General features: G+C 43.1%; 1 protein-coding gene across 7 annotated transcripts in view; it reads left to right on the plus strand.

Annotated features, from left to right (window-relative positions):
- The window catches only part of kmt2cb (lysine (K)-specific methyltransferase 2Cb), a 63,189-nt gene extending 43,407 nt beyond the window's left edge, over positions 1 to 19,782 (plus strand). For 5 of the 7 annotated variants that reach the window (XM_071492711.1, XM_071492715.1, XM_071492718.1 and 2 more), the window contains 26 exons: positions 328 to 525; positions 755 to 2,743; positions 3,924 to 4,237; positions 4,366 to 5,954; positions 6,076 to 6,187; positions 6,393 to 6,465; positions 6,560 to 6,620; positions 6,751 to 6,983; positions 7,828 to 9,465; positions 9,717 to 9,908; positions 10,743 to 10,907; positions 11,016 to 11,145; positions 11,363 to 11,510; positions 11,680 to 11,864; positions 12,011 to 12,147; positions 12,323 to 12,605; positions 13,213 to 13,352; positions 13,884 to 13,997; positions 14,084 to 15,200; positions 15,303 to 15,439; positions 15,585 to 15,727; positions 15,877 to 16,051; positions 16,163 to 16,279; positions 16,368 to 16,441; positions 17,245 to 17,353; positions 17,912 to 19,782. In XM_071492711.1, coding sequence (XP_071348812.1) covers positions 328 to 525; positions 755 to 2,743; positions 3,924 to 4,237; positions 4,366 to 5,954; positions 6,076 to 6,187; positions 6,393 to 6,465; positions 6,560 to 6,620; positions 6,751 to 6,983; positions 7,828 to 9,465; positions 9,717 to 9,908; positions 10,743 to 10,907; positions 11,016 to 11,145; positions 11,363 to 11,510; positions 11,680 to 11,864; positions 12,011 to 12,147; positions 12,323 to 12,605; positions 13,213 to 13,352; positions 13,884 to 13,997; positions 14,084 to 15,200; positions 15,303 to 15,439; positions 15,585 to 15,727; positions 15,877 to 16,051; positions 16,163 to 16,279; positions 16,368 to 16,441; positions 17,245 to 17,353; positions 17,912 to 18,004 — 9,666 coding nt within the window. In that variant the 3' untranslated portion in view covers positions 18,005 to 19,782. The remainder of the gene's footprint in view (positions 1 to 327; positions 526 to 754; positions 2,744 to 3,923; positions 4,238 to 4,365; positions 5,955 to 6,075; positions 6,188 to 6,392; positions 6,466 to 6,559; positions 6,621 to 6,750; positions 6,984 to 7,827; positions 9,466 to 9,716; positions 9,909 to 10,742; positions 10,908 to 11,015; positions 11,146 to 11,362; positions 11,511 to 11,679; positions 11,865 to 12,010; positions 12,148 to 12,322; positions 12,606 to 13,212; positions 13,353 to 13,883; positions 13,998 to 14,083; positions 15,201 to 15,302; positions 15,440 to 15,584; positions 15,728 to 15,876; positions 16,052 to 16,162; positions 16,280 to 16,367; positions 16,442 to 17,244; positions 17,354 to 17,911) is intronic. The other 2 variants (XM_071492713.1, XM_071492716.1) reach the window with 2 other exon arrangements.
- Positions 19,783 to 21,015: the final 1,233 nt, after the last annotated feature.

Raw genomic sequence — 21,015 nt, forward strand, 5'->3', positions numbered from 1 at the left:
ATCTGTTCGGGATGTTGGTGCTGATTGATGCTCGATCCATGCAAGTGGGAGGTAGTTGGACTCATTAGGAGAACTGGAAGTCATCTTTTGATATGACCTTGCCTGCCAAGTCCTCACATATCAGTGAGATATTGACACAAAATGCTCTAAAAAAAAGAACACACCAGTTTTTTTTAGTAGTATGAGTGAAATTTCTCCAGTATCACACTTGTTAGAGAATCAGGATTCCACAAGTAACCTTTTTTATAACCTTTTGTAACCTGTTTTTATATAGTATTTATGTCTGATGTGTTTTTGTTTTGCAATTGTGATTCATTTGCTGTTTAGCAAAAGGCAAGAGATAACCGAGCAGCCCTGCGCATCAACAAAGTCCAGATGTCGAATGAGACGGTGAAGAGGCATCATCCGCAGCAACAGCCCCCTGAGGTGTTTGATCCCAACATACCACTAGACACAGAACTGCTGTTTAAAGACCCTTTGAAACCAAAAGAGTCAGAGCATGAACAAGAGTGGAAGTTTAGACAGGTAAGAGTGTATGCAATGAAGTCAGCGAATGCAGCGGCAGGTCCACTTAATATTAAGACAGCTAAGAAGTGGTGGTTTAGTAAAGCCCCCTAAACAACTTCACTATCCTCCACATTAACCCTGATGACATTGGTGGTTAGTAGGTCCAGTTCATTTTTGGCATGAAACTGATATTTTATGCATCCCCTTTTGATGTCTAATCCCACTTTTCACTGTGCCCTTCCAACAGCAAATGAGGCAGAAAAGCAAACAGCAAGCCAAAATTGAAGCCACTCAGAAACTGGAGCAAGTTAAGAATGAGCAACTCCAGCAACAACAGCAGCAGCAGCAACAGCAGCAGACCAACAGCCAGTCGGAGGGAGATGGCAATACCAGTGGGAACCAGAGCCCAGCTTCCCAGCCCAGCAATGGCAGCATGTCCCCCATGCAGCAGCTCAGCTCTAAAGAAGCCTTTGCCAGGCCACAGCTACCAGGGACCCCTAATTCAGGTCCTCCAGAGGATGTGTTCTTAAGACCACCTCCTCCCCCTCCATCTGGCCCTTCCTCCCAACCTCAGTCTCCACAGGTATTCTCACCAGGTTCCTCCGGTTCCAGACCCTCTTCTCCATGGGACCCATATGCCAAGATGGTTGGGACACCAAGACCACCAACTCTCGGGCCAAATTCATGTCGCAGAATGGTGGAATCTGGTAAATCCCCCACTTCCTTGATGGAGCAGCAGGACAGAGGTCGGCCCTCTCCTGCTCATGAATCTTTTGGCTCTCCAACATCTATGAGCAGTGATCCATATGCCAAACCTCCTGACACCCCAAGGCCAACTGGAGAAATGGACCCTTTTTTGAAGCCCATGGGTCCGCCCAGGGCCAGTCAGGCTGCTCAGGGAAGACCCCCAATGGGTTCTCCAGGCAGAGACCCATACTCAAGGCCCATGATAAGAACTGAGGCCTATCAGCGAATGGCCCAGAACAGGATGATTTTGTCTGATCCTTACTCAAGGCCTTTACTAACACCAATACCCGGAAGTAATGAGTCTGGCTCGGTCCCTCTGTTCAAAACACCTATGCCCCCTCCTCAGGCTCAGGATCCCTTCAGCCGACCAGGTCCACATTCTACTGACAGGTTCTCCCAGAATCAGCATAATGACCCCTATGCTCAGCCTCCGCATACCCCAAGACCATCTGGGAATGACAACTTCACCAGTCCACCTAGAATGGGCCAGCATCACCCTCAGGGGCACTCATTTGCGCAGCCAGGACCAATGACTCAAATGTCTAGAAATCCTTATGCTCATGCACCTTCCACTCCAAGGCCTGACCACTTTACATATGACCCCTTTGCCCAGCCCTCTGGTCCTAATAAGCCAGCTGCTGACCCTTTCTCTCAGCCTACAGTTAACCAACGATCTATCAATGAACCCGGTGCTCAACCTCGTCAATTTTTTGAGCCCTATGCTCGACCTCCCGGCACCCCACGTCCACATGACAACTACGGCCAGCCACCAAACAACCCTAGCCCATCCTCAGACCCTTACTCACAGGCTCCTGCTACTCCAAGACCCAGTGGGATGAACCAGTTCACTCACCAGTCACATCCAGGACAGAGGATGTCACCCTCCCACTCAGTGGACCCTTATGCTCAGCCACCAGGTACTCCACGGCCCTCAGTGGGAGAAAGGTTTTCCAAGTCACCAGGCGGTCAGAGGGTGCCAATAGAGCCATTTACTAGCACACCTGGGACATCAAGAAGTAGCGACATGTTTTCTCAGCCAGGGGCCCCCAGACCAATGCTTAGTGACCCTTACGCCCAGCCTCCAGGGACTCCACGGCCTGGTCCTGATGTGCTCATCAGGCAAGGGCCAAGGTCAGGACCAATGGGAAGCCAGGACCCTTTCCCCCCACCCCAAGGAAGGCTTCAGGAGCCATTCCCTCATCCGGGCTCACAAACACCAAAACACCCAAGTGTGTCTGAAGATGGATTTACTCAGTCACCATCTAGAAGACCCAGTCTTACACCTGGCCATGACCCATTTGAACAGGCCCCCATGACCCCTCGTCCACAGTCAACAGAGAAAATGGAAATGAAAGAGCAGTCAGCTGTGGGTAATAATGGAACTGTCCCTCAAGACCCAGGCCAACTGTCTAACAACCCACAAATGCCTGGTGTATCCTCTGAGGTTCAGGGTGTTGCTCTCGCTGAGAGTGAGGAAAGACTCAGACAGGTACATGAATACTATTGTTGATGTTCTATTCTAAATCTTTTCATTTCTACATGACTAATGAAATGTTATTTTTGCACTGGTGGTTTATTTAAATGAATTATTAACAATGTTTTTAAATTATTATTTATTATTCTTATTATTTGTATTTTTTTTACATGCTGGGTCCTCTCCTAACACTTTTAACACCCTAACATGCCCAACCAACTTCTTTACTTAATCTCCTTGCACTTATTAAATAGATGTGGCTCTTAGTACTTACACCAAGGTCTCCTACTACACTGAAGCTTTAGTGATAAAAGCATCTTCCAAATGAGTAAATATAATGAAATGTAAATGTCATATTTTTGTAGTTTGGTCATCATTGCTATCGTTATTGCAATATTTTACTCATAAAGATGAGTTCATTGGCCTATATGGGAATTAACTTAAGCGGTTAGATGAACACACCATAAAGTATTTATTTGGAATTGAATTTGCAATAATTTTCTTTCATTTTCTTTTCCAAATAAATATAGTTTGTTAGGGTTTAATAACCTGTCTGATTATCTGATTTTGATTTGGCTTCATCATAAAACAACCTATATATATCATGCCGAAAAACAATTCAGACACAGATTCAACCCAACACGAAGGATGAGGCCACAGATACACAAAAGGAAACAAAATAAAACAAACTAAACAGTAAACTGTTTGCTCTATTCTTTGATGGATTTCATTTATGTTAGCAAGCAAAAGATTTTTATATCGGGTAGAAACAGGGGCCAAATAAAAAAAATAGTCCTGGGTTGTAAAGTAAAACTTATATTTTAATATTCACCTATATATACCTTTTTGTTAGTGTATATATATGTTAATACAGAGGAAAACAGATTAACACCATATGCTTATCTTTACTATAAGCCATTGTATGTTTTGGTAACTATGACATCAGAGCGTGTTTGATATAGCAAGTGAAAACTTCTGTGTATTTGCAGAACTGAAAGTATGCATAAGCAGTCAATTTAAAAAGAATGGAAATTTGTCTTGCTTTGCTACACATTAGCTGTGTAGAATGAGTGGGCTGAAATGAACCAACAATCTCTGTGAACAGCTAAAAATACAGTATTATTGTGAGCTAGACATGGCTCATTGATCTTGTGTTTGAAAAGGCTTAAATTTCTCTACGCTTGTTGTTCTGTAGCGACAACGAATTAGAGAACTAATCCTCAAGCAGCAGCAACAGAGGAGTGCGATTCGACAGGAGAGGGGCCCTCAGGAGCCTGCTGGTAACATAACCCCAGGACCACCACGACCCTGGCCCCAGGAGGGCCCTGGGCAACAGGGGGAAATGTTCAACCGGCCTCCTCCACCTTATCCTGGACAAGGACCCATGAGAGGGCCAATGAGGTTTCCTGGACCTTTTCCAGGGGATCAGCGTGTCTCTTTCCCTAATGAGGGACAAATCCACCGGGGCCCACATCCTGGAGATCCTAATTTGAGACATCAGGGACCAAGGTTTGTGTTAAGATGTTATTGTTTTTATTGCATTTTGTGTTTTGAATGTTCTGTAATTGATAACTCAGCACTGCACAAATCAAAAAATGCCCTTCCTCTTTTTTATACATGTTTTTATTCTGTTTTAGGTTTGCATTTCCACCTGGGGTTCTAGGACCACATGGGCCCCAAGAATTCTTTCCCCGGGGGCAACACCCAATGCAGGATGTACCTCCTCAAATGAGACGCTCCATGTCTGCAGAAATGGCAAAGAATATGGGAAGCAACCCTATGGGGCTGCCCCAACACTTCCCACCACGTGGTTTGCCAGTGCAACAGCACAACATAATGGGCCAGCCTTTCATTGAGCTGCGTCACAGAGCAGCAGAAAACAGACCACGTATGCCACTTCCACCAGGTGCCATGCAAGGAAGCAACATAGAGCCCAACCTGCAGGTTCAAAGACCAGCAGGCTTTCCAGGAGCACCCGATTCCAGGTTCCCCTTAAATCAGGGACCCAGGATGGTAGACCCCATGACCAGCCAGACTAGCCATGTACAGCTATCTGCCAGCATGGACAATCTTCATCAGCAAGCCCAAATGTCAGGAAACAACACACTCAAACAGTCTCCTTTGATGAGATCCATGAGCCAGCCTGCTTCAAATGAGACCCACAACATGGCAGCATCAATGATCCTGAGTGCACCCCCTGCTGGACAGACTGAAACTGTCTCCGTGGCCAGCACTGAAGCTGTGGAGGAGAAACTGGATGCAGAAGAATCAGCAGTCAAAGATCTGGAGGACGTGGAGGTGAAAGACTTGGTGGATGCTGACTTGGAAAACCTAAATTTGGATACTGAAGATGGTAAAGACCTAGACCTGGAGACAAATGACCTACACCTTGATGACTTCCTAACATCTGGGAAATTCGATATCATTGCTTATACTGACCCTGACCTAGACGACATCAAGAAAGACATGTTTAATGAGGAATTGGATCTCAGTGATCCCATGGATGATAACGCTGACACCACAGACATTAACAAAAACCCGAGCACTGAAAGTGAGGCTTCATCCAGTTCAGCATCTTTACTGGCAAAGTCAGAGGCCTCAGGTGAGCAGTCTTCAGCTGAAGTCAAGCTGGAAGCCCCTGGGAATCAGGACTCTGCTTCTCTAGCACCTGGACAAGAAATTAAAACAGAGGTGAAAGACTGTCAGAAACCACCTGAGGTGGTAGACCAGCAAGCTGCTGGAAACACCTTAACCTCAAACCAGCAGGGCGTTCTCTCTGACTCCACCCCAGTCCTTTCTAGTTTACTCATTAAGCAGCAGCCTGAGGAGCAGTCATTAAATCCAATCGTTGAATCTGTCAGTCAAGGAGGTAACCTCATGCCCCAGCAGAACCAAGTCACTGACACTCAGCATACCTCTGGACTGACACTGAGTCAAACAATTTCCGACGCCACCACTGCAGGAGAAGCCTCCATGACTGGCTTTGGAGCCGACCAGCAGGTGGGGCTAGCCCCTGGAGTGGACCAGAGCGGTCTGAGTCAGGCCCAGCAGACAGTGTTGAACCAGGTGATGGGTCAGCACAATCAACATCGTCCTCTTCTGCTGGAAGAGCAGCCACTCCTATTGCAGGATCTCCTTGACCAGGAGAGGCAGGAGCAACAGCAGCAGAGGCAGATGCAAGCCATGATACGACAACGTTCGAGCGACTCCTTTTTCCCCAACATCGGTAAATAATTTAGGCCAGAAATTCTAGATGTCAGTATGGGTTCACATTTGGGATTATCATTCTTTTTTTTTTTTTTTGCAAAGTGATTATTTCTGACAGTGCACTGTTTTGTTATGTACAGATTTTGATGCCATCACTGACCCCATCATGAAAGCTAAAATGGTTGCCCTGAAAGGCATCAACAAAGTCATGGTTCAGAACAACATGGGAATGGCCCCAGTGGTCATGAACAGGTAAAGAGTTCACTTTGATTCTGCATGAACTTGATTAATAGAAAATGCATTACTGGTAGCGGGAGTAGAGGGTTTTAAAGGAATGACAATACCAGCATTAAAACCCAGCCACATGGATATATGTAACTGTTTGAAGAATTGAAGAATTTCCATTGTAATTAATTGAATTATTATTTTGCATGGCTGTGGTATTCCTGTATTAAAGATTTCCTCCTGCTCCTGCTCCTGTTCCCCCTTGTCCTGAAAGTACACCGCTTCCTCCACAAGTTGTTGGACAGGTAATGAAACAGCTATTTTTCTTAGATGTAATTTAAAATGATATAATGTAAAATATCAAATATATAAAAACATGCTTGTCAATCTTGCTTTCAGGATGGTAAATTGACTCAAGTAGCAAGACTGAATCCTCCCAACTTTGGACCAGGATTTGTCAGTAAGTTCTATAAAAATGTATATGCATTTTCAACTTCTTGGTTTGAAGGTTTGTCAGGAGTAGAAAAGTTAAGATGTTTGTTTTTTATGCTCTCAAGATTGCTAACAAAAGAGCCTTTTTCTTCTTTCAGACAATGCTCAGAGGGCTCAGTACGAGGAATGGCTCCAGGAGACTCAGCAACTACTTCAAATGCAGCAGAAGTTTCTGGAAGAGAAGATCGGAGCTCACAGGAAGTCTAAGAAAGCCTTGTCTGCCAAGCAGAGAACAGCTAAGAAGGCAGGGAGAGAGTTCCCTGAGGAGGACGCTGAGCAGCTCAAACATGTCACAGAGCAGCAGGGAGTGGTGCAGAAACAACTGGAGCAGGTAAATGCCAAGCCTGTCAAGCTCCACTGCCGAGTTCTATCTCAGCCCTACTCCACACAATGGCCGTCCTAAGCATTGTGGTGCTAAAATAAGGTGTATCAGAAAAACATGAAAAAAATATTAAATAATATTATTTTTCTATGATTAAACAAATTAATCAAACTTTCATCTTACAGACAAAGCCACATGAGATTATATCGTTTTGTCACAGCAAGTTGCATAGCAACAATACTCTTGCATTAGTGTAAGGTTAAAATGTGAAGAAGATTAGCACATAAAATGAAATGCATACATCTGTTGATTCTTCATTTTTATTGCTTCAGGTCTTTGGTACACAGATGAGTGACAATTTATTTTTATCTGAAGCAGAGGTGTTGTTTTTGACTGTATCTTATCTGTAGCAAATCTAAATAGTGTTAAATATTAATTAATTGCTCTGATTGTTAAAATAGATAATGTAGCTATAAGATAGGAAGGTATACCTCTGCCTATTTTCTACCCAGACAAACTTGAAAAATTATATTCAAACAGAAGAATTCAAAGTACACAGTCTCCACTGCACCTGTCACTCTGCTTTGACTCTCGAAAAGAGCAGTGCTGAAAAAAAACAGCTTTTGGCTGATTGTACTTTCCAACTCTGGCTCAAAAGGTTTTTTTTTTTTTTTTTCCCGGCTGCTTTTTTAAAGCAAAATTATTCACTTCCTCCCTTGGGTAAACCTGTCCTCATAAGTTTGTCTTTTTTAAATGTGATAAAACAGCTTGCAAGCAGTACATAATTTCATTGTAATTTTCATAGAGGACCTCAATCACATTTTTTTGGTGAATGTCTTATGTTTTGTTCTAGATCCGCAAGCAGCAGAAGGAGCATGCTGAACTTATAGAGGAGTACCGAGTGAAACACCAGCAAAACAATATGACACCCATAATGCCTGGGATGCACCCTATGCCAGGCCCTGCAGCCATGGTCCCCAGTGGACCACCAATGGTTCAGCCCCCCATGAACCCCATGATGCAGATGCCTCTTCATCCTGGCCAGACAAATGCACCTCCACGTATGCCCAACCCACCGCCTGGCTGGCATCCGGGTGCTCCCATGCCAATGGGTGGACCAGGAATGCCACCAATAATGCCTCCTCAGGTACCTGTAGGAAATCCAGGCCAGCCCCATCAAATGCCAATGGGTAATATACCACAGCACTCACAAATGCCTGTGGAGCCTCAGGCACCACCAGCTCCACCAGGTGGTATAAAACCCATGCAGGCAGGTGGTGTGAAGTTTGATGACAACAACCCATTCAGTGAAGGCTTTCAGGAGCGGGAGAGGAGGGAGAGGCTTAGGGAGCAGCAGGAGAGACAGCGGGTGCAGCTCATGCAGGAGGTTGAACGACAGAGAGCCCTGAAACACCGTATGGAAATGGAGCAGCAAGGGATGATGGGGCCAGAAGGGAATATGGCACCACTTGCTCAGATGCCATTTTTTAATGCAGAGCTGCCACAAGACTTCATGCAGCCTCAGAGACCCCCTCTGCAACAGCAGCCTCTAGGTCCAGTGTTTCCCCAGCAGCAGGGCATGCAGCCTGGAATGGGCTCACCACCTGGAACATTTATGCAAGGTGAAAGGAGACCTTTGATGGGCAATGGGATGATGCCCCCAGATATGGGGCCTGGTATTGGGCCTGACAATCTTGCCTTACAAGCACCTAACTTCTCCCAGGGTCAGCCAAGGCCTCGTCAGTTCAGTGGCCCAGGAATGATGCTTCAAATGCCAGGTGAGGGTCCACCATTTGACTCATCTACACCTTTACCATCTAACTTTCCTGGCTCAGGTCAGTCTCTTATCCAACTCTACTCCAACATCATCCCAGATGAGAAAGGGAAAAAGAAGAGGAGCCGCAAAAAGAAGAAAGATGATGACGCAGATTCAGTCAAGACACCTTCAACTCCACACTCTGACCTAACGGCCCCTCTCACACCATGCGTCTCAGACACCTCCTCAACTCCAACCAGAAACACCCATCTCTTCGGAGACCAGGACTTGTCAAGGTCCCCCTTACTGGGATCTTCCACCCCCAGTCACTCAGAGCTGGAAAGGCAACTCTCTGGAGGACAGTGTGGACATCCTGGTATGTCATCGGACACAGCAAGGACACAGGCTCAGGAGCATGACAGGATCCTCAACAACATAAAGCTGGAGCAGACTGATGCCAGTGAGTGTCATGGGCCAAGAGAAGGGGCTATTGGCTCAGAAATTAGCTCTGTGAAGGAGGAGGGGAGTAAAGGAGGCACATCTCCCTTCCCTGCAGGGCAAAGTCCAAACAAGGGTGAGGCTGGAAATGAACTACTGAAGCACCTTCTGAAGAACAAGAGTACACCTCCACCTGGATTTACCCAGCAGAGGTCAGAGGAGAGCCTGCGTTCAGAGGAGGAGGAGCCTACAGACTGCAAAGCCTTGCTGAGGCAAAGCTCCATGGACAGCAATGGGGTCAGTCTTTGTGTTAGTCATACAGTTACAGAGCACTGAGGAGATGATCAACATAATGAGTCATAGACTGACTAAGTGATTCAGATGGGAGCCATATTATAGTTAAATTGGTATGAGTCATAGCTGTCAGTTTTTGAATGAGTCATAGTTCTGTGTTTGAAAACATCTAACTTGAAGCCGCAGTGCTTCTCAAGTAATTTGAAGTTTGTTCGTGACTTTTTATGCAACAGCACCTCTTTTCTCGTCTCCAGGCATACTCAGATAGCACCCCTGACTTTCCTGGACCTCTGCTGCCAGAACAGGAAAAGAAGAAAGGGAGGAACAAGAGGGCACCGAAAGGAGGAGAGAAACCTGCCTCTCGCTACAAGAAGAGGAAGAAGGAAGGAGATGAGAGGCAACTGATGCACTCTGGCACTGACACTGTAATGACCCAAATCAAACAGGTAAGATTGATTTGACCTTATCATCTGCTCCTGACACAATGCTTTATCCCAAATTTAACAGTATTAGTTACACGCAAAATAGAGAATTGCTTCCAACAAGTGCACAGACACTAATTTCACATATCATAAGCACATTACTGTAATAGGGTTTGATGACAGTTGTACACCAAGGTATTAGAAGCTTTTATTATTCAGGAGAGTGGAGGGGGATTCATGATTGTATTGAAAGTCTCTCATTGATTGAGGTTTATTGATTTCGACTTTATGAAGCTGACTCAGTCATTAGAAATGCAGTATGATATCATCTCAGCATCACATTTTATACAGTTTAGCAAACACTAAATAAGCATGTACCATTAGTTTTGTAACATGGATTCTGCTGAAAGGGAAATTACAGCTTAGTCTGTTAACTCTCCTTTAACTATTGAACAGTTAACTGTCTGATGCTGCCCACATTCACCTGCCTGGTTCTGAAGTCTACACAGAAGTAGATAACTGTTCTTCCAGTATTCAATCACAAGACACAAGACCTCATTCTCAGGGATAATTCATGCAGCACTAGCTAATTACACCTTACTTTTTCTTTACATTTTATAGGATGTAAAATAACCTTGATACAAAATGCATGACTACTGTTTATATTGGTTTAAGAATTATCTTTTTGAATTCATAAACAGCTTATATGATCTACAAAATGAGCGCAATTAAATATTTTTCCCTCTCTCTTTAGTGTTTCCCAGTGGTGGTTTGTGCTAGAACACCCACTGCACTTACATGCTTGTTCTGATTTTACTCCAATAATTTCCCCCTTGTTGTTTTTCTCTCCTGACACAGCAGCTCTCCCTGCTGCCCCTCATGGAGCCCCTGATTGGGGTCAACTTTGCCCATTTTGCTCCCTATGGCAGCGGCCAGCTCAATGGAGAGAACCTCTTATCTGGTACTTTTGGCAGCGCCTCACTAGATGGAGTCTCTGACTATTACTCCCAGCTGGCCTACAAGGTGCTTACCCCTAACCTTACTATGTTTAAACTGTGTGAACAGAGTGATGTGTGTTCAGAGTGTCTGCAGCATGGTGTGCTGACATTGCATTGGTATTGATTCCTACAGCAGAGTAACCTGAGTAATCCACCAACACCACCGGCATCTCTCCCTCCCACCCCACCACCTGTGAACCGACAGAAAATGATCAATGGATTTGCCACAACAGAAGAGCTGGCCAGCAAAGCTGCTGCCATGGGTAGGAATACATGAGGGTGTACTATCATGTCACATTTCAGAAGACTTGTAAAGCACAAATTCCAACAAAAGCTTTAGTGACTGTGACATTTTTTCCACTATCTCACATTACACAACAAGTTTAGGAAAATAGAAAGCAGATATGTTGTATTTCCATCATTACAAACAAGCATCGTGTGTGTACATTCATAATGACATTGTGCTCCTGTTTTATATAGTGTCCAAAGGCCTTGTCCCAAAGCCACTACATGTCCCATTTAGGACAGAGGAAGATCTGCTAGCCAGGGCCATCGCACAGGGGCCCAAAACTGTGGATGTTCCAGCCTCCCTCCCCACCCCTCCACACAACAACCAGGAGGAACTCAGGTAACACTGATGAATAACACTAATTCTTTCATAGAATATTGATTAATGCTGTATGATAATGTTATGACGATCAATTTTGGCTCCATGGTTTTGACAGAGGTGGTAAGTTTTGTTTTGTTTTTTTTTTTTTTTCTTTTTTTTTTTGTTTCTCCTCACCAAATGTTAACAGTAACAGAGGACAGGAGCCATGCAAAGACAGGGACACACCTGACAGTTTTGTTCCATCCTCGTCTCCTGAGAGTGTGGTTGGCATGGAGATCAGTCGCTACCCAGACCTTTCTCTGGTGAAGGAAGAGCCACCATCCCCCTGCCTGTCTCCTGTCCTCCCAATGCTTCCTGCGCCTGATGGGAAGGGTAAATAAACACAACTACACTATAATTAAAAACTAATCATCATTAATTGGATTTGTTTGTGTATGCAATTGAAATACACACCTTCAGAATACCTTAACAGTGTGACAAATTTTCTGAATTTCCTCCCTTTTTTTTAAATCCCCTAGGGTCAGAGGTCAAACTGCAAGATATCAAGACTGAGCCATCTGCAATGTTCTTCAGCCCCCCCTTTGGCCATGTCTCTCATGATTCCAAACAAAGGCTGGTGTCTGTAGCTATCACACTGAGACCAGCTGCAGCTGAGGTAAAAAAAAAAAATACTTGATATCAGTATGTCACAGTGAATCAAAAATGCTTTTTATTAATCAGAATCTTAAGTTAAAGGAATTACCCAGATGATGTTAAAGCTATTCATACCTTGCGTACAAGCACCACAAAAATTGCTCAGGATGTAAATGTTTGTGTTTTTTTTTCCTCAGAACATCACGGGGGTAGTGGCAGCCATTTCAGACCTGCTATGTGTGAAGATCCCCAGTAGCTATGAGGTCAGCAGCACCCCAGACAGGGGACCCCTATCTATGCTCAGTGGTCCAAGAGTGGGCCCCCATGGCATGGATCCTCGGCCTCCCATGCTCTTCCACGGACAAGGAGATAATGGAGGGCTTCACGGGCGGCCTGGACAGATGATAAGACCCAGTGGAGCACAGGGGATGATGCAACAGCAGCAGGCACATCATTTCCGCTTCCATCCCAACAGCCCAGGTGAGGGAAAACCTAAATGAAACAACAGCATCTCTGATTCCCCCAAGCACTGCAACACTGGCTTAAATCAGACATGACATTTCAATTAAAGGCTAACATAATGACTTGCTGTGAAAAAGCACAAAGCAACAACACAATCTTAATATGTAATTGTCTCCCCTTTAACATCCACAGCAGTGATTATGTTTCTTAACAGTATTTACAAACGCCTGTTTTGTTTTGCATGTCATTATTTGACTTGGGCTGAGGGCAGCATATTGATTTAAGTGATTCTCTCAGCTAATCAAATCAAGTAAACAATTTTTATTCAGAAGACTATAGAATACAAACTGTTGTTTATTGCTTTCAGAGCTCTTGTAACAGGCCTAATGAGTGTTGTCAGCACAGAACCATGTGGATAAGAAATTGACAACTCACCAAGAGACAAAGGCAGTTGCCTCAGTTGTCCAGTTTCATCTCTTTTACTGCTGTAACACAGTGTTTTATTTACAAAGCTAATGTTTATTTGTTTACCTTAAGTCAAGTATCATACCTCTGCAGGGTTTTAATCACAGATTGTATTTTGAAATGGATATCATTTTAAAAAACATGCTTTCTGTTGCATCAGGTGCAGCTGTAGCTCAAGGACCCGACCACAAGACCCCTGCCAGCCCTGGATGTAAACCACATTGGTGCTGCCACTGTAAGGTGGTGGTTCTGGGAAATGGAGTACAGAAATCTATCAAAGATCTCCCTGTCCACATGAAGGTAATGAATCAAACAGTACTAAGGGCAGCAGGGTGGTATATTAAGTAGGTAGACTACCCTTTAACTGGAGCACTTTAGTTGCTAAAAGTGTGATTTTCGAGACCATAGCAAGTCATAGAGAGTCAACAATATTATTGTAGACCAAAAAGCTCTACAACCAGAGTCTAATAAACTACAGGATGCTTTAAATATGGATGGATGTGCCTACATTGAGCCTGAAGGAATGCACACATCCATATATATTCATACACACACAGTACCACAGTAATACTCTGATTATCCTCTGATTTATGTAAATCCAGCCTGCTGGAGTTAAATCCATTTCGGATCAATTAGTGGGTTAAATAGCATACCCCATGATGTCAGTCTTGAGCGTATTTTGGTTATTTAAATATTGAATGTTTTTTGATGTTTATTTCATAACTTCTTTTAACGTCAGTTGAACTTAAGCAGTTCACATTGGTCAGGCTTTGATTTAACACCTCATTCCTTATTCAGCCTGTTAAAACGTGGACATATTTCTCTCACTAGGAATCTGAAGGTCGTTTGAAATCTGAAGACAACCTGGTTTTCTGCAGTCACAGCTGCTTCCTTCTCTACTGTTCCTCATCACCACTGCAATCTAGATCAGCCATAGAAACTAAGGTTTGTACCACTAACATGCAGAAACACCATAGTGAATCCAAATAACATGCAGTTATTATGACTTACTTCTTTTCCCATATTTTCAGGAATCAGTGTCCCTCCTTCCAGCCTCAGAGCAAACCGAGGGCCTTTCTAAGGCTCAGCACCAGTACAGTAACAACATGTCATCACTGGATGTTCATTGCCTGGCTCAGCTTCAGCCCAAGCAGTCTCCCCCCTCTACCCCTCCTATCCCCTTCCCCATGGCAGGTGAGACACCAAAGATAGAGACAAAGTCTGATGCCATCAAAGTGACAGTGAAGCTGAAGGCCCGGCCACGGTCCCATGACGGCTGGCACCAGGGAAAAAGACAGAAAGGACTCCGTTGGAGGAAATGGACTGTCCAGGTAGTGGTTCCAAGAGGGAATTCCCAACTCCCAGATGAGGATAAGATTGATGAGCTCCTCAAGAAACTTGGGGCCTCCCTGCGGCCTCCTGCCTCACTCCGGGACCACAGACGTTGCTGTTTCTGCCACCAGTTTGGAGATGGGATCACTGATGGACCCGCTAGGTTACTTAATCTCGACCTTGATGTGTGGGTTCACCTAAACTGTGCTCTGTGGTCGACTGAGGTGTATGAGACCCAGGCTGGCGCCCTCATCAACGTGGAGCTTGCACTGCGTCGTGGTCAAACAGTACGCTGCGCCTACTGCCAGCAGACAGGAGCCACCAGCGGCTGCCACCGCCTACGCTGCACCAATGTCTACCACTTCACCTGTGCTCTGCAAGCTCAGTGCACCTTCTTCAAGGACAAGACCATGCTATGTCATGCCCACAGGCCCCGGGGAACAGCAGGACAAGCGCTGGAGCATGAGCTGCGTTGTTTCGCTGTCTTCCGACGGGTCTATGTCCAAAGAGATGAGATGCGGCAGATTGCAACTGCTGTACAGCAGCCTGAGTTAGGCTACACCTTCAGAGTCGGCAGCTTGGTGTTGCATGCGGTGGGCCAGCTAACCCCTCTTCAAATGGCAGCTTTCCATTCCCCATCAGCCATCTTTCCAGTTGGCTATGAGGCTTGCCGCATTTACTGGAGCATGCGTCATGGCAACCGCCGTTGCCGCTACGTCTGTTCCGTTGAAGACAAAGAGGGACGGCCAGAGTTTACCATCAGAGTCATCGAACAGGGTTACCAAGACCTTGTCCTGACTGACAACTCGGCTAAAGGTTTGTACCTAATGATTCATACAGAAATATGTTTGTTGTGTGTTCCAGCCTTTTCAGAGTATAGGTTTTAACCATCGAGTATGCTTGTCTCTCTGTAAACAGGAGTGTGGGATAAGGTTCTGGGTCCTGTTGCTGACAAAAGAACTGAATCAGGCACTCTGAAGCTGTTCCCTGTTTACCTGAAAGGAGAGGATCTGTTTGGGCTCACAGTCCCTGCGGTCACCAAGATCACTGAATCGGTTTGTAGCTGCTTTTTGTGATTTATTTGTTAATTTATCTTTTACTCACAGTAAAGAATATGTCATGTAAACACAAGTACAGATCATATTTTGTAGAGGCTGAAGCATAAAACTCCTCTTTACTCATTTTACTCATTCATTTCAGCTCCCTGGAGTAGAGGCTTGTGACACGTACTCGTTCCGTTATGGACGCAATCCACTTGTGGAGTTGCCTCTCATGTTCAATCCAGCTGGTTGTGCCCGTGCCCAGCCAAGGACAAACTCCCCCTACACTTCACTGGTGATAAGGTACCTTTGGGGAAAGTTGACATTAATCTGTGGTCACATGCGGTATTGCAGCATTTTGCTAATTCACAATTTTCCAAAAATATTATTGATTTTTTTTTTTTTTTTTTTTAAACATTGTTTTTTTCATGATTTCCTCCTTCAAAATAAAGGCCACAACCACAGGCTGTATCCAGCAGCAATGCTAGGTCTAACCAGAATGTGGCCCAAGGAGAAGGTGGTGCCCCCCATAACAAGCCTCCAGTAGTGCACCCCAGGTCCTCTCAGTACCGCTGGATGAAGAGTGAGTGGAGAGCCAATGTCTATCTTGCCCGCTCCCGCATCCAGGTGAGTCTTAAAATAAATATTCAGTTTAATTTTCAGTTAGGATTGAATGAATCCAATGCTCCTGGACTCCTGTGAACAAAATGAACAGCTACATATGTAATGTATTCACAGGGCTTGGGGCTGTTTGCTGCTAGAGACATTGAAAAACAAACCATGGTGATCGAGTACAATGGAACCATCCTACGAAATGAGGTTGCCATCAGCAAGGAGAAGATCTATAGATCTCAGGTATACATTTGTGTTAAATACTTTTTGAGCTAAGAACTCTCTATGTAAAGTTACTTTTGCCATCAAGTTAATTCCCTCTCCCTTACAGAACCGAGCAGTGTTCATGTTCCGCATCGACAGCGAACATGTTGTTGATGCGACTCGAACTGGAGGGCTAGCAAGGTACAGTGAGTTTCTATGCGCATCATCTGTGGTTATGTGACTTCTAGCCTATTTTATATTACACATAATAAGCATGGTGTTTTATGGCTTCTGTCTGAATTATTATTGTTATTATTATTGTTGTTATTATTGTTGTTATTATTATTATTATCATTTTTTTTTTTTTTTTCATTTTGTAAAATATGATTATGGTTTTTATGTTCACACAGTTTCTGTTACCACACTTTCCTCCTGGGTGTTAAGCACACATCATTTGCCACTGTGGATCTCCTGGATTAGTGTCTTTAACTACATACATAAATTTAATATTGAACTAATATCTTGATACAGCTCTGGGTTGCTTTTGTACAATGGACCTAACAGTTAAACTTTCGGTAATACTTTTGTAATGGATGTGTGCGTGATCCTATTTCATTGTCCTACAGCTCCAACTTTGCTTTACTTACTCATTAAAAGAACTGGATCGTGTGTTCCGAGATGGCACCTCATTCGTTGTACTACACCAAAATGCCTTACAGTCCAGTGCTGTTCCTGGAGCCTCTTGCGTTTTTCAAGTCATTTTAAAAACTTTGCCTATACTTAAACTTGTATTTATAAAGGTGACAGTGATTTTAAAGCTGTTTTAATTGGAATTGAAAAAGTCTGGATTTTAAGGGGAAAAAATACAATTTACACTTAAAAAAAGTTTTAATAGATCTGAATTAAGTTTACAATATTTAAATGGAACATATAGCTGCTTCTTTTATAGTAATCTGTAGATTTTTTTGTGATATGAAATAAATCTGTTCTGATTTCTTACACAGATATATCAACCACTCTTGTGCCCCGAACTGTGTTGCTGAGGTGGTGACATTTGAAAGGGGATACAAAATCATCATCAGCTGCATTCGCAGAATTGAAAAAGGAGAGGAGGTGAGTGTCTTCTTTAATTTGACGGAATTTTTGGCCCTGTTCAGACTTGGTCTTAACCAGTCACAAGTGGACAGCAGAGTACAGTTATGACTGCTTCCGGGATGCATTCAGGACGCATTTGAAATCCAATCACTCAGATGACATTCGGAGGTGGTCCGGGCCACATGTGACCACATTCTTTTAGCTTTCAACTCATCCTGGGCCACATCAAAGGACTGTACCTTCGTCCTCTGCCACACTCTAATTAAATCCCGTCACAGTTTGATAATGAACTGAAAATATTTTACTGAAACCTTATTTCACTGTAGAGCTGTGCTCACTGCAATGCATATGTGTAAATTTGCATATAAAGCAGGGAAGTGAGATCCAATCACAAGTAGTCACTTGAGATGCATGTGAAGATGTGTTTTAAAGCCAGGTGTGACCTAACATACTTAGAGCTGACCACTTGTGATCGTATCACTGAAGACACATGTTAATGTCAGCTCTGAACAGGGCCTTTGTTTAAAATGTGCAACTGTGATGCTGAAAACTGATTTTTCTGTCCATGGTCTCCAGTTGTGTTTCGACTACCAGTTTGACACCCTGGAGGGTCAGCACAAGATCGCCTGCCACTGCGGAGCTCCTGAATGCAGGAAGTGGATTAACTAAGGAAAAACAACAAAGCTAAATGCATTCCTTGTTATAGTGTGTGGATGCTATGATCTCTGCACTGAGAAAAAAAAGGCTTCACACTAAAGTCATTTCATGAGTGAGCAGAAGGCCTGAACCCTTGGAGGAGATGAATGAATTTACACATTAGTTCATTAAGTTCTTGGGAAAATCATGGGTGGAGGAAAGGAAACTGTAACACAGTAGCAGGATGTGACTTGTGCCATATGTGAGGGGCTCTGTGTATGAGATGCCCTTGTCTGTCTGTATGTATCTGTGTGTTTGGTGTACATGGGGTGAGGAATCCACCAGCGAATGAGAAAGCACTGTGCAGGGTGCGGCCTTATTGCTTACTAAGGGCAGGCCCTTTTGTTTCATACTGTTAATGTATACCGTATGACTAAATGTAGACATCACTGAATGAGGAATGTACAGCAATGAATACTGCGAAGGGAATATTAACTTGCACTAAAAAAAAAAACAAAAAAAATAAAATAAAAAAAAAAACTGAACACACACACACACACATACACACACACACACACACACACACACACACACAAACTTTTAAAATACTTGATTCCATGAGTCAGTTTTATCATAGGTCTCTGTCATGTGATTTGTGTGGAATTCGAGAGGTTTTGTATTTATTAGAGTGAATGAATTTTATTCTCAAAATGATGAGACTGAGTTGAAGAAGGCTAGATTGCTATTGTTTTTGAAGATTGAAGAAGACATGCTGTTACCTTTGTATAAATGTATATAAAGAAAACTATAGGAATAACCGACCAAATACTACCTTAACCTTCTTGATGTTTGGGTGTTTTTGAATTGTTTCTGTTCTGTTTGTCATTGAAATTTATTTAAGATGGACGTTATTTCAGTTTGAGAGTATATATTATGATTATTCTGTACAGAATTTGTAATATAACCACAATAATTCACAAAGTATTTTTGTTGTATTAAAAGTAAGGTATTGTAGCGTATTGTTTTGTGACTTACACATACTTTGACCACTCAAAAAAGAAATATTTTTGTTGACTAACGTAACGAGTTATCAGTTACAGAAACAAAGAGAAAAAAAAGACTCTTCAAATAGTAAGAGATCATTGTGATCTGTTTGCTGTTAATCAGGTTTCATTTTAAAGAACTGTGAATTAGGTTTTGAAACCCAAAAAACAACTTTTTAACTTTTTAACACAAATAGGAACACCGACATGTATTTATCTTTTTCTGTTTTTACTTTACTTTTAAAACAAGGTGCAAACGTCTAATGATGATGTGAATTAGACGAAACCAGTGTGTGACAGAAAGAATGGGGAACTCTTATTTGGAACCATAGGGTGTTTTACCTTTTTGGACAGAAATGGCATTCTCCTTAATCAGAAATATTTCTTATACTGACACTTCACAAGTCACATGCTTAGAAACGGAAGAGTTTTTGCGTGCACAATTTCAAGTTGACTGTAAAATTTTGGAGACAGTCTTAGAACTTGTAATGTATATGGCATGTATTTTTTTAACTTTCCGAAGACTCAATTGTATATATTTTCTCAATGAATGGTTGTAACAAAATTGTTTCTTGATATTTTTCTTCTCTTGTATGATATTACATCATCCTGCCAGTGTGTTTGTGCTACATTTTCTTGGTCGTGTAAAGTAGTCAGATTTTTTTTTTCTTTCTTTTTTTTTGAAAATGCCTTTTGAAGTGTACAGAGTATGGAGTTTGTGGAATTGAATTTAGAAACATTTACAAAAATAAACTATTTTACATGTTAGCATGTCGTGTGTGTAGTTTATCATTTTCGTACGCATTTTCCATTTTGTAAATATAGTGTTGGAGTGTTTTATAGCCATTTCTTTCCTTATAGAAAACAGCCTCAATGTTCAGGACTGTTAAAATGACAAAAACTTTATGCTAAAGTGGCACCATCACTCAACCCTTGTGACCTTCACAAAATTCAACATAGCCTAATTATTTCTAGACCAATTAACACATACATTGTGCACTTTGGTTATATTTTTAAAAAAATGCATTACTAAATGTACTAAATGTTTATGTTCATATGACAACATGAAAACACAAAACTACGAGAGTTGCAGTTATGCTGAACACAAATGTTCTGTTGTCTTAACATAAAACTGCCACAATTTTCTTGCTTTTACCGGCTTATTTTCTACTACATATACTTGTAACATTTGTTTTAAATATCAGGCCTGCCGGGAGTTCAGCCTCTTAGCTGAATGAAAACAAGAGAGGTTTTTATGGTTAGTCCAAACGATGAAAGACTGCTCAGCCCCTTCCAGTCAGTGTTTCCACTCCTCTAAAGCCCAAACCACTGCTAATAACTCAAGATAGCCCACATTATTATTACGCTCCGCTGGGGACAAGCACCAAGAGAAAAAGGTGTGGGGTGTAATTTAGAGGTGTTGTGTCCTGGAGCGTTGGATTAGCAGGGTGTGCACTCCTGTTTTTGAAGCATCCACTTCAACTACACTTTACTGCAAGGAGGGAATGGGATGAGTTAATACTAGAGCAGAGGTGAAAAGCTGTGTCTGCCTCATGTCCAAACAAAGGGATGGGCTGTGGATGTGAGTTGGGTTAGGGGGGGCTGCCAGTTGCCTGTAGTCTTGGATAAACTTGCATTCGAAGTTAGCAAACCCAAGGAACTAACAGCGCTGCTTATGTGTACTGGGTTTGGGCCATTCTGCCTCCAGCTGGACCTTAGCTTGATCAGTCTTCACCTGCCCCTGCTCCATGACAAAAGCCCAGGAAACTCAAAGAAGACACAGAAAACGTTTTTCAGCCTTAACGAATGACTTGATCTTGTTCTCCAATAACCTGCGTATCACTAACCTCACATGCTGAGTGTGTTCCTCCATGTTGCAGTAGAAGATGAGGATGTTGCGCAGGTAAACTAAGAGGAACTTGTTCAGCATATCAGAAGGGCTTGGAAAACGGCAGGGGTGTTGGTGAGGCTGAATGGCATGACAAGATGCTTGAAATGGCA

The sequence above is a fragment of the Trachinotus anak genome, unplaced genomic scaffold (assembly GCF_046630095.1).
Source record: "Trachinotus anak isolate AG129_WGS33_773 ecotype Australia unplaced genomic scaffold, CSIRO_AGI_Tana_v1 ptg000012l, whole genome shotgun sequence".
Lineage (NCBI taxonomy): Eukaryota > Metazoa > Chordata > Actinopteri > Carangiformes > Carangidae > Trachinotus > Trachinotus anak.